This window comes from Dermacentor albipictus, chromosome 3 (genome assembly GCF_038994185.2).
Source record: "Dermacentor albipictus isolate Rhodes 1998 colony chromosome 3, USDA_Dalb.pri_finalv2, whole genome shotgun sequence".
Taxonomy (NCBI): Eukaryota; Metazoa; Arthropoda; class Arachnida; order Ixodida; family Ixodidae; genus Dermacentor; species Dermacentor albipictus.
The window spans coordinates 2884742-2898376 of record NC_091823.1 but is presented as its reverse complement, the minus strand read 5'-3'; the positions used below and the strand labels follow the sequence as shown (position 1 = coordinate 2898376).

The 13635-nt window shown below is 46.9% G+C and overlaps 2 protein-coding genes across 7 annotated transcripts in view; one reads left to right on the top strand and one right to left on the bottom strand.

Annotated features, from left to right (window-relative positions):
• LOC135919931 (transient-receptor-potential-like protein) overlaps positions 1-13635 on the top strand; it is a 397285-nt gene that overhangs the window by 29535 nt on the left and 354115 nt on the right. The window lies entirely within an intron of this gene.
• LOC135919932 (BBSome complex member BBS7-like) overlaps positions 10601-13635 on the bottom strand; it is a 69624-nt gene continuing 66589 nt past the window's right edge. For 2 of the 4 annotated variants that reach the window (XM_065453947.2, XM_070534947.1), the window contains 2 exons: positions 12271-12394; positions 10601-10888 (listed from right to left, as the gene is read on the bottom strand). In XM_065453947.2, coding sequence (XP_065310019.1) covers positions 10752-10888; positions 12271-12394 — 261 coding nt within the window. In that variant the 3' untranslated portion in view covers positions 10601-10751. Of the gene's footprint in view, positions 10889-12270; positions 12395-13635 lie in introns of those variants that run through there. The other 2 variants (XM_065453949.1, XM_065453950.1) reach the window with 2 other exon arrangements.

The following is a 13635-nucleotide window of genomic DNA, read 5'->3' as shown; positions in this document are numbered from 1 at the left end:
AATGAGATCTTTCGTCTCCTGCGATAGCTCACTGGCATCCTGTCTAACGGCGCTACCACCGACTTCTATTTCACACTCCTTAATGATGTCCATAAGATCATAAGATTGTCGTTCATTGTTTCAACACTAACGTCCTCTTCCTGAGCTAAAGCCGAATACCTGTTCTGTAGCTTCATCCGGAATTCCTCTATTTTCTCTCTTACCACCAACTCATTGATCGGCTACTTATGTACCAGTTTATTCCGTTCCCTCCTCAAGTCTAGGCTAATTCGAGTTCTTGCCATGCTATGGTCACTGCAGCGCACCTTGCAGAGCAAGTCCACGTCTTGAATAAAGGAAAATCAGACATCCACCCGTTCGCAGCAATTGCTACTAAGGAAACCTATACGGCTTCTTCGAAAGGAAAGCCTCATAGTTGAAGAAATATTTGTCCTGGTCCGGGACTTGAACCCGGGACCACCGCCTTTCCGGGGCAGCCGCTCTACCATCTGAGCAAACCAGGCGGCTAGCAGATGGCAGGTCGAAGTCGAATTCTTGGACAACACGAAGCAAAGGCAAGTGATTGACGTAGTAGTTCTGCGGAAACCGGCAAGGTGGAGAGAAGTAATGAATAAAGGGAAATCAGACATCCACCCGTTCGCAGCAATTGCTACAAAGGAAACCCATACGAGTTCCTCGAAAGGAAAGCCTCATAGTTGAAGAAAAATTCGTCCTGGTCCGGGACTCGAACCCGGGACCACCGCCTTTCCGGGGCAGCCGCTCTACCATCTGAGCAAATCAGGCGGCTAGCAGATGGCAGGTCGAAGTCAAATTTGTCGACAACACGAAGCAAAGGCAAGTGATTGAGGTAGTAGTTCTGCGGAAACCCGCAAGGTGGAGAGAAGTAATGAATAAAGGGAAATCAGACATCCACCCGTTCGCAGCAATTGCTACAAAGGAAACCCATACGAGTTCCTCGAAAGGAAAGCCTCATAGTTGAAGAAAAATTCGTCCTGGTCCGGGACTCGAACCCGGGACCACCGCCTTTCCGGGGCAGCCACTCTACTATCTGAGCTAACCACGCGGCTAGCAGATGGCAGGGTGAAGTCGAATTTGTCGACAACACGAAGCAAAGGCAAGTGATTGACGTAGTAGTTCTGCGGAAACCCGCAGATTGGGTTTCCTTTGTAGCAATTGCTACGAACGGGTGGATGTCTGATTTCCCTTTATTCATTACTTCTCTCCACCCGTGAGGCGAGTCTAGCACTGCTAGACTCGCCTCACTAGATAACGTTCTAGCGTTAAAGGTTGCCAGGTTCAGATTCCAATGGTGGCTTGTCCGAAACCAGGGATTCTTAGCACCCTCTGCTGCGTCACAGGTCTGACCGCGGCCGCGGTCAGTTGCTTTGCAGCTGCTGGGGACTGAGGGGCCGGGGTTTGATTTTTGTATTCATATAGGAAGTAGTGGCCAAGTACTGCCCCAGGGTGGCCAATCCTGCTCTGGTGAGGTGCGTTACCGGTTCTGGTCAGCGGGATCAGGCCACACTCCAGGCCTGTTTATGCAATTTTATCAACACGTGGGTGTTTTTTTTAATCCGGTGGAACATTGCGCGGCACCGGGATTCGAACCACGGTCCCTTTGCACGCGAGGCGGATGCTCTACCTCTACGCCACCGCTGCACTCACTGGGCTTCAATAAATTGAGGTGTTACAGTCATGCATAATCTGACATGGCATAAGCACATAGAGAATGTGTGCTCGAAGGCGAACCAGAGACTAAGTTTCTTGAGGCAAGAACTAGATCAAGCTTCACGAGATGTACAGCTGATAGCTTATAAAACTTTGCTAGACCTTTACTTGAATATGCCTCAGTCATCTAGAGCCCTGATCTGAAAGAAATGACTACAAGGTAAGAAAAAGTTCAACGCCGTGCCGCACGCTTCATATGCTCAAAGTACAGCCGTTTAGATTCCGTCACACTGTTGTTGCAGTTTTGTGAAGTGGAAACACTAGAAGTACGAAGGCATAAAAAACCGTCTGAAAGGGTTTTTTAGAATACTACGTGTACATTTAAAAATCAACAAAGAAGTGTATGTGCAGCCTCCAGGAGAACGAAGCAGTCGTGTTAATCATAAGCATGTTTTACGCCCATACTTTGCTCACCGTGATGTGTTCCGCTGTTTTTTTTTCCCAGTTGTGATTGAACTTTTTAACGCGATACCAAGCTTTGTGGCAAATTCCAGTGACGTTTGTGAATTTGAAAAAATTTTTCAACATGTATTTTTGTGATTCCGCTGCCGATTGGTGCACCTGTATTTATGGTCTGCCTGCATTTAAACCCTCCCTGTAAGATTCCTCAGCAGAAGGTTGACAGTATGAAGAAATAAATAATGCCTGCTAGCCGAGTTGCTATCCACAAAACATGCTGATGGGCTCGCGACAAATCGAGGAAGTCTGACTCATTGCGACCGAATAACGAGCGTATATGTTCGTCCCATGCTGGACACCAACGCCTGGTCGTTCGCGCGTACGGTCATGCGAACGGTGTCGCGTTAGAACGAAAACGATCGTGTTCGTCCATTCCGGGGTAGGCCTCGCGAGGGAGTCTCGCAGAAGCATGAATCGGCGCACGCGCAGAACGTCCGCGCCGTTCACCGATCCCGATTGAAACAGGAAGAGCCTTCTCCTTTTTGCGCCCAAGTAACCCCACCGCTAGGTGGCGTTGGCAGAGCAACACTCGCGCCAACTCTCGTACTACCCTGCAAGCATACCGACCGCCGCAGTAAAGCAAAGCCGGATTACAGGAGACGGGAGCTATGCGAGAAAACAACATATCAGGGGACGCGTGAGAGTCGCGCATCCCCGCATCCCCACAACTGAAATCACAAGATATTCCGCCAAACACGTCACACGGTCTAACATCAATGAAAATGACTTCTTGGGTAAGTTGCTGCTTAGATTTCCTAGGTATACCTTGCGGCGCAAAATGCATTTCTTGAAAAGGGACAGAAGAAAGGAAGACAGTGAAGTGAAGCGCTTCACTATCTTCCTTTCTTCTGTGCCTTTTCAAGAAATGTATTTTGTGCCACAAAGTATACCAATAACATCAACGCGTGCTTCGCGAGAAAGGTAGTACATGCAACAGTGGCCGCGCCGAGCAAATGTCCACACGCTGTGTATAATATGCGAGGTGACATTGTCCTTGGGTGCACCGTTAGCGTCCGCTGGTTACAGCAGCAGCTCTGCAGGCTCGACGGTACGATTGCAGGCCAGAACTGCAGAAACGACGACGCAGTAGTCGGTACGAGCAAGTGTCGCTCGCGACGGCTTGCCCTTCTTACGAGAGCCGCAGTAGCTGTTGGTGGCCACCGCCTCTTTTCTCTGCCGCCGAGGGCTGCGAGCTGGATACAGGCGGCCGCCGAAGTCGTTGCGCCGCACCGGCCACAGCATCACCATTGCCCGGGATGGTCCGACCGTATTCCGGGGCGGCAGCGCAGGCGGTGTGCAGGTGACAGTAAACCAGGGTGACTCCGCTCACACTGCGTACACTCAACGCACTCGGCAAACGCTAAAGTAGTGCAAGGGAGAGAAATTGTGCATGCGCATCGCCCACGTGGTACGATGTTCAACTCGGCTAGCAAAAAATCGGGCGGCTATTCAGATGCTAAGTTCACTTGAACGAAGCTCGCTTCCTTGAGCTGAACGAGTAATTTCAATTCGTGCGAGGCTAACTCTATAGAATGAGGGAAACAAAGTGCAACACCTAAATGCCATGGTCCACCAGGTTTGTCCCTCGACGTACGACAGGCAGCTTCGTAAAGCCTAATGCCCCAACCACTGGCACGCGTCAGAAAGCTTCGGCACTCGCCGAAGCGTCAAAAGCGTCAAAAGCGTTGGTCGGGAACACGGCGAAGCGTGACGACGCGCAACGATTATGTTTACTGCCGATGCTAGAAGTTGGCCAACGCGAGGCGAAGCTGCTCCGGCCTGCACCAAATGAGAGGCTCCAACGTGTCGCAGGCGTCAACCAATCAGAGGCTGCGAAGCCTCCGGGTGCTATGCCTATGATGGCTGCCCATGCGAAGGTGCCGGCATGAATGATCGTCCGAGTTCTTTGGACGCACGGCGCACGCGACAGTGTTCCTGAAAGACAGTGTTGTAATAGTAGGCCGACAACGACACGACTGACGACCGTGGGTTGTGGCAGTGCGATGTGGATCCGAAGCGACTTCGAACGACGCCGACTAATCCAACCTGCCCAATGGATTGCGCCGGGCTCAGTGCGATCGTCTGCTAAAACAGCCAACCGAATCACGATTGCCGCAACGTCTGTGCATGTTGTATGTGTATTTTGTTGTGCTCAAAACGAATGGAAACATGTTTACGAGCTCCGAAGTCTGCATAATCAGCACTCGCCTATCGCCGATGTTGTTTACGTTACGCGTAGGCCTAGCGCGTCCATCGAGTTCGTAATTGGCGAGCGAACGAGCCCAGCTGAGAAACTCTGTCGAAGGAAATGAATTTTCAGTTCCGTTTGGTGCTGCAGTGATTTAAAGTATGACACTGCTGACTTCGTGCGATGTGTAATGTGAATGAAGCGCGTGGAATTTGGGGTGGTTAACCGCGGCGTGTTTCGTGTGGCGTCGGGTGACTCAAGTTTAACGGGCTATCTCTGCGCTGTTTGCAGTGTCAAAGATAATTTTCGAAAGCGTAGCTGAACTATGGGAAGTACTTACATAATCAGTCATGCCGCCTGTTTGAGCTGACAGTGCGCTCTCTTATTCGGCATGCCAATCCAGTTCAGTACAAGTTCACTATACTCCTTCACTCACTTCTTTCATGTGCATCTGTCTTTTGGACTAGTTGGGGATAAATCGCTCGGGCAACACTCAAGAACACTGACGCACTGAAGCATACGTGACAGCGCAGTCATGTTTGAGTCAGTGTGTACTTATGCTTGAGCACTGCAAAAAGGAATTATCTGTTTCCAACCTGCGCACCGTGTGCAGTGCATAGCAGGACTTGCATCATGCAAGACCTATGCATGTAGCAGCGTATTGTTTCGATGCCTGCTTCAGAAGCAGCAAGTACTACGCCAATGAAATTGTAATTGATTTTTTATCTCGCTTTTTGTTTATGGAAACTGTAGATGGTGTGAGTGCATTCTCGGGAAGGTGAAAAGGTGTCATCAGTGCTTGTGCAGTCGGTATGCTTAAGCTGTTCGAATGCGTTCAGCTTCTGCTAAAATGTTTCTTGCTGCGATACTATAAATTGTAATCAGGACAAACATCTACTCAAAGCCAAGTTACTAATGCAGCTGTGCAGAATGTGATTGATTAACAACGTAATACTTCCACAACAACATTATGCCGATGCACAGAATATGTGCTTGCGGAGCACAAGCACACAGCTACCGAGGTCCAGGAAACGCACCAAACTACCCCCGCCGGTCAATGCACAGCAGCGCATGCTTCCCGATAACATCAGATAACGAAACATGGAACGTCATGCAGCGGGCTAAGCTGGCGCCGGTCCGGCGTGGCCGCACGGCGCGCGCGCGGTGACAGTCGAAGGTGAGGGAGTTGCGAGGAAGTCACGAGCGAGGGCGAGGGTAGAGGAGCTGGGGGGGAGGGCGTGCTCGACCACCTGGATCGGCGCGGTAGGCCATGCAAGGGAAACGGATTTTCGCCTACGCCCTCCTCATAGATGGCGCCAATTACCTCTGCCACCGAAGCCGGGGAGTTTCCTACCGCGGGTTCCGGTAGGCGGCACTCAAAACAGATTTTCTGTCTGACGAGCACTTTGAGGCAGCCGTGCTTCACAGCTACTTGCGACAATTCAGAAAGCGTACTCGGCGAATAGCCGTACGTATGCGCTCACACTATCGCTGTCAGGACTCTCCGAAGGATACATTTTTACATGTCTTTTCCCATTAAAATTTCGTTCCTACCGCTTTCTATTTTTTCCAGGGATGAAATAAGGCTCTCATATCTAATTTCAATGGTAAAGGAAATAAACAGGAGCAGAAAAAAAAAGCACCATACTAAAGTGTCACGCATTAACGCCTGGCGTCGTCTGCTGCGCTGCATCGCTACAATCGAGGGGCGAGAGCGCGCCAGAAGAAGCGGGGGGAGTGCGGCGGTGATCTTTTAGCCATTGAGTGGTTTTCTGCTGGATAGATGAATGGATGTTATGAGCGTTCCCTTTGGAAATGGGCGGTGGGATGCGCCGCCAAGCTCTTGCTATTATAATGCCTAACTACCTAGATAAAAAAAAACGAAAATAAAACGATGACCTCCCACAACCAAATTTTCTGACCCCCTATTGAGAACTTTGCTCTTGTACGTCTCCGATTTTTTGTCATTTCCCTACTTTTCTTCCACCAATCTTCCAATCGCCTCTTACTAATCTCTACTGCGGACATGTTTACTTTTCCCCTACTATCGCTGAACCCAAGGGCTTCAAGGAGGCTGGTGGTGCCTAAATCGACCGCTGGACAGATGTGTTCACATTCTAATAAAACCTGCTGCTTCGTTTCCTTAGCTTTACCGCAGCAAGCATATGCTTCTCCTTCATTCTTATATGACCCTTTATAGGTGCGTGTTATAAGGCATGTTTTTATTGAAATGTAGGTAAAAGAGACGTAGTGACCTTAAAATGATGACGACTATACGCCTTTTCTCATAGCGGAAACAAGAATATAAATAATATGTAGGAAAATGAAAGGAAACCACTTCATACGGTCGGAAATCCACAGCACAGTCCTATACGTCCAAGAACATAACAGTATAAAAGTCAAATGCAAATTGCAACACAATGAGTTCGTAAACAAAGTCACAAACACACTCAAATGGCCGTAATGTAGACTTCGATGACCATATAAACAGATGTGGAATTAGTGTTGAAATAATTCACGCACAAAAATGTATAATACGTAATACACAAGCACTAATATTTAGAAATAATAGAAGAAAGTTATAGTGACATCATGTGATTATTCAGTGCAATACGTAGTATTTGTTAAGGATGCCTGTGTTTTCATAAAAATGTTCGACTGCGTTCAATTCTTTTCGCTGTGCTGTTTTAGATGGCAGTGGGCCCAGCAATTTTGCCAGTGAGAAAGGCCGGTGAGGATCAATGGAGTGTAGCTCTCGTTCTAGCTGCCGTCTTTGCATCTCGTATATAGGGCATTTCAGGAATAGATGGCGAACATCCTCATTGCCGTGGCCACAGCAGCAAGACGGGGAAGGAGCCCGTTTGATGCGATGTAAGAAATGTTTGGCGCATGCTGTGCCAAGGCGCAGTCGATGAATTAGTATCTCGGTACTTTTAAGAAAGTTGTACATCCAGCTGGTATTTGAGTTGAGGATCTACTTCGTAAAGGATTGATTCTTTAGTGTTTTCATTAAACCATGCATTTTACATACCCAAGTTTTTCTTTAGTACTTTTAATATCTGCATTGCGTCCATTGGTGATAAAGGGATGAGTTGAATTTCTGCATCTTTATGGGCCGATTTTGCCAATGAGTCCGCTAGTTCGTTGCCGGCCATACCAGCATGGCCTGGGACCCACTGTAATATCACTCCATGTTTCCTTTCATTAGCCTGAGTTAAACTGTTCAGTACTGCGTATTTTATTCGTGCGTGTGGTTTGCTGTCAAGAATATTTTCACGACATGCTAAAGCAGATAAGGAGTCCGTGCAAATTACCTATTTTGTTTGTGTTTCATATCTTTTCATAATATGAGTGGCTTGGAGAATTGTCACTAATTCCGCTATTGTAGGTGACGACGTGTGTCCTTGTCGACATGTGCTCTGCCTCTAAGGATGGTATAACATAAGCTGCAGTCGCACTTTCTTTGATTACAGAACCGTCCGTGTAGACGTGAATAGATTCTTGGTACTTGTAAAATAGGTAATGTAACGCTAATTGTTTTGCTGCTGACGTGGAAACGTCGCTGTTATTTTTAAGCCCTTCGATTGACGTTTCAATTTTTGGCGCTTGCAGAAGCCATGGTGCCTAGCAGAGGTCTGAGTGCCAAAAAAGTTATCGTGGGAGCCATGATTTATGCTCTTGAAACAAGGAGTGTATATGTGCACCCGCAAAGTTCTCCATCAGAGAGAGAAGGGGGTGTGCAGAATGCTGAGTAGAAATTCTGAAGAGATGTCGGCATGTTTCCAGGCTGCGAATCACCGTGAAATGCGGTTCCCGCGCTTCTGCAATAGTGAGGTGATTGGACGTGTATAGCTTGCGGGACACCTAGGCACACTAGTAAACTCCGAGCCTGCAATAGCTGTAGCCGATGGAGGGATGTCGCAGATAAATTGTACAATTTAGGGGGCAGAGTAAGCAATTCTCTCACGCATAAGTGCTGAGTGGACGTAAAACAGGGATGCAGTTGTTCCACCCCACTTCATACCTGCGATTCTTGGGAGAACATTTATAACACAACTAATTTGGTCCTCCACGGCGGTAAAATGATGAGTGCATCGAAGATGGTGGCCTAAAATCACGCCGAGAAAACGATGTTTCGGAACCAGCTCGATCTCATGGCCATCTGCTGAAAGACCAAAATTTCAAAAGTTTTTTATTGTGAAGGACAGAACCACTGATTTGGCATAAGAGATCTTCATGCCCCGTTCTCTTAAATAATGACCTATTGCGTTCAAAGTTTCCTGCAGCCGATGCTTGACAACTTCTAGAGGATTGTTCGATGTCCATATGCCAATGTCATCAGCATGCATAGATATGTTTATGTCTGCTAGAAGTACTGCTGGTAGACCTGCTATTGCTCCATTGAAGAAAGGTGGACTTAATACACCTCCTTGCGGAACTCCTTCGTTTATGCTGTATGCGTCGCTTTGGCCGTCATTTGCATTTATATACAAATCATGACCTTGCTTCGAAAAGTAATGAGCTTGCCTTTGAGTTATCATAAGTTGTTTCATTCCTGATTTCCTTTTTTTTTTTCTCTTAAGTACTTAGTCTTGTCAGATGTCTTTTCTATTGCCGCCACCCATGAGATTTTATGCAACTGTTGCATAGCGTGGAACCTGGTTCAATGTTACGTAACTGTAAAACAATGTGCGCACACATCGACGCTATGCGGCGCGCATCTCACATCGCGTGACACGTGGCATGGTAGGATCTTAATGATGATGATTATGACTTATTAGCACCCCCTTTGAAGCGTGGCGGTGAGGAATAGTCACCTAGCCAGCTTTATTTATCAGCGCACACTACATATTATTTGTTCTGGCATTTTCTATGCATCTCCTTAACATTCTTTTTCTTCCACAAACCTTCTCTATCTACATTCAACCGCTATTTAAAAACTGTACATGCCGTTCCACCTGGTGTAAAAGCGTGTAACTGCCCTGCGAAGTGTGGGCGCATCGACGCTATGCGGCGCGCATCTCATATCGCGTGACAAGTGGCACGATGCGATAGAATTAATGGTCAGGATAATGATGATGATTTATTGGAATCTCCTTTGAAACGCAGGTGACAAACAGATACCTACTCTGCTTACTAGGCGCTTATAAAATACTACAACGAAAAACATGTACAGTATACCTTATTGAATCAAGAGGCTAGGTGACCACTCTTCACCGCCTAGGTTCAACGGGTATTCCAACAAATCATCGTTAACATCGTACCGTTCCACTTGTCACGCGATAAGAAATGAGCGTCCCTTAGCGTCCTTCTGTGCGCAGTTTGTATTGCAGTTTCGTAGTATTACACCAAGTTGCACGCCAAGCAGCAGTTGCATAGGTATGGGTACAAGGGAGATACGGAAACCTTGAGGATTAAAAAGAATATCAAGGAGGTGCATACAAAATGCCAGAAGGAAAAACATGTACAGCATACCTTATTGAATCAAGAGGCTGGGCGACCACTTTCGGCTACCCCGTTTCAACGGGAATTCCAATAAATAATCGTTAACATCGTACCGTGCCACTTGTCCCGCAACGCGAGATGCGTTCCGCATAACGTCGATGTGTCCGAACTTTGTATTGTAGTTGCGTGATATTACACCAAGTTTCACGCCAAGGAGCAGTTACATAGGTATGGGTACAAGGGAGATAGAGGAGCCTTGATGAAGAAAAAGAAGAAGCAGACGTATACAAAATGGTGGAACAAAAACATGCATAGCCTACCTGAATAAATCAAGCAGGCTAGGTTAGGTGACAGCTTGTCACCGCCACGTTTCAAAGGGAATGCTAGTAAATCATCAATATTAGCATCATATCGTGCCACTTGTCACAACTTGACATGCGTACCGCGTAGCCTTGATAGGTGCAAATTGCGCATTGAAGTTGCGTCGTATTCAAACAATTGTCCCGGCATGTAGCAGTTGTATTATGTTGCATGTAGTTGCATGTAGCAGTTGTATGTAGCTGGGCCTGGTCAACTGAATGAGGCTTGGTGACTATTTGTCACCGCCTTCTTTCAGAGGGGATGCAAATTAATGATGATGTTCATCATCATCAACAGCATCGTATGGTGCCAAGGGTCAAGGGAAGTAACACATGCACCGCGTTGTCTCGATACTTGCATTTACTCTATGGTACACGTCGTGGTGTCCCCACGGAAGGAGGGGGGAACCTTCTAGTGCATGCTGCCGAAAATGATGCTGTGATTGTGCCGAGTGTGCCGTACAGGCCTTTGACTTTTTTTATTGTGAAGCAGATTGACCATGTCTTCCTATGACTATGATTGATTATGTCTTCCCAGGCTGAAGCACCCAGGCGTTGCATTTGCGTAGAGGCTACACTTGGTTATGAAAAAAGTCGATCAGCGCAGTCAAGTCGTAGCGGTCGAGAACTTGGAGCAGTGCGGGGACTTTGCTCTTCACGTTGGTTCCTTTAAATTTGTAGACATCAATGTAGAGGTCGGTGATCATTCCTGCATAAGAAGAAACAATGACTGGCGTTTATTTTACTTTTACTTCCTTTGCTAAATTACTGGAAACGGCGTTTGCGAGCTCTCGATACTCCCTCGTGATCTCGAGAAGAGCATGCTTTAAGAGGTGAGCAGCCGCGGCAGTTCAGTCGGTATGGCGTTTCGCTCCTCATAGCAACGTCACGTGTTCGATCGCGGCTTTGGCGGTCGCATGCTGATGGGGCCAGAATGAAAAAAAAAAAACGCTCGTGTACCATGCAATCAACTTATGTTAAATAGCCACAGGTGGTTATACTTATCAGTCTCAACTTATAACTTGTCAGCCTCAACGTGTCAGTCTCAACAGGGCGTGCGTCAAATCCCGGTTATTACACGTCAAACTACAGAATATCTTTTTTTGTTTAACAGTGTAAGAGGCGGTCACATGCTGTTCCGAAACCACATGAAGCGATACATCGCCAAATTTATTAGTGAAACACTTCCAGAAGTGAATACCCTTCCACCAATGTCCGCATGGTATCCTGGTGACTGTCACCAGCATAATTTTTCTACGCGCTGGCGAGAAGCTTTTCTTATACTCATTTTTGACTTTGCTACGCCGTTGCGAAGCCATTCTCTTTCGACTGAGCATCTTTCTGCGGTGGTCGTTTTGGACACACTCTGCCCATTGCCTAGATTACAGTGCTCGGCTTTAAGCCAATCATTGTGGGTTCGATTTGCCACATCACTGTATTATTTGTCGCGTTTCGTAAGAGTTCTTTGAAACTCTTGGAAGCGGACGGAAAGAGATGTTCAGCCCAATGTCTAATAATAATGCTTTTGTTTATTTTGTGTCTTTTACTGTTCTACATTAATCTGGTCCTTACTTCTTATAGTTATACCTTCGTGATCTGACGCTAATGAATATGTTGCAGTTCGCACACCATTTGTTAATTTTCTTTCTATCCCCGACTTCTCGTACTACATTGGGCAAAAAGAAAGTATGAACAGCCACCAATCGTTACCGTCTTGAAATAATTCAAGTTCGCGAGAGCAAAGGAAAGACGCACTATAATACAATACCGTTCGCTATTGCTAATAAATGTCAAGTATGCATGAAGTAAGGCAGATATAAAGGAGGGGGGGGGGTTATTTGCCCTTTAAAAGTTGGGTTTTATGACCGTTCATACTCACTGAAAACCTTGTTGCTGTATTGAATGGATTGTGCGACCTATCGAAAGGGAGACAGTGTGGCTAGCAAATTTCAGTAGTGTATGACTTAAACAGTCCCTGAAACCACGCGTGTGAATGTCGTAAAATTCGTGCCAGATGCGTTGTTCCTACGTTCACCCCCAAAATGGTAAAAAAATCCCGAGCATGTTCGCTGCTCGATCAGGGTAACCTACCGTAAAGTCTTTCCAAATGACATGGTTGTCTTTTGAATTCCACCTCCAGCTCATCACTTCGCGCCAGTATCTCTTGATACTCAGGTGCAAGGCAGTCCGCGTTCCCTTCATACACCTTGAGATCCTGCGTGTGAAATCCTTCCAGTCACGACAGCGACCGGAGAAGTTTCCCACGATTGCCTCCATGAAAGTGCAGATATACAACCTAGATTAACTTGAAGCTGGGCTAGTTGGTATTCCGCCTTGGTTGGTCGCAGCTTTATAGCACACCAAAACATATCCGTATACACACACGCCACTATCACACACAAACATCCAAGAAAGGACTTTCCTCTTAAGGCGAAGCTTGCTTTGCCTCTTCTTTCGACTTTCCCACTATTGCTGTTACTGCCGCTGCTGCTGCTGTCTGGCAAGTCGCGTCGGGAGTACAGATGTCATTTACGCGTGACAGGCGACGTCAAAAATCGTGCCTCGATTGCAATACGTTGTCGCAATGCCAGCTCGAGCTTCCTGGGCGTCTCACAATGCCTTGTGGACGGCACTTAATTATCCTTGAGCCCGCTGCAAAAGCATCGCAGAAGCAGCGGCGCTTGCCTTGGTACTCACGAGAAGCATCCCAGAAGACAAATACATAGAATGGTACAGGGGAGGTAGTGACGGGAGGCAGGGCAATGAATACAGTCGACGGAGTCACCACCACCTCCCCGTGCGAGACATTAGCAGCAGCAGTACTACTACTAGTAGTAGTAATAGTAATGGTAGTGGTAATAATAATAGTAGAAGTATTAGTAGCAGAAAAGTTGACCAAAGAGGCAAAGAATGATTTGCTTTAATAAATTTCGGAGAAGTGTGCTTTTAAGCAGCGATGAGAGCATGAGGCTGCTCTTTCACACGAGATTATTTTATGCCTGGCTCCACCAAAATTTTTTTCCAATCTACGTGTGTAACGTGATCACCATCGCACTAACTTGTTACCATTCCTGCGAGATCGCATTGCTTTGGCGTCTAGTCATGTACTGGAAACTGAAAAGGAATGGTCGCAGAACACCACCAAATTGTGTTGCCGTCGGCACCCCGTGAGACCCGTAGGTTAAGTACACCTTTCAGAAGCGCTTGTATTTGAAGTTAACGGAAGCGTGAACCGGTCAGCAGCCGAGATAAGCGAGATACATTTAGAGTATTGCTACAGAAAAAGTCGTAGTTTCGCTCAAAAGTCGAAGCATCGATGCTTTGGCAAATTAGCAGACAGTTATACAAAGGACGGAAAATCGTTTTATCGGATGTATAAACTTGGAAACATTCGCTTGCTAACTGAATTAACAAGCATGGTGTCAGCAGGCACTGGCAAACATGAGCACATCACAC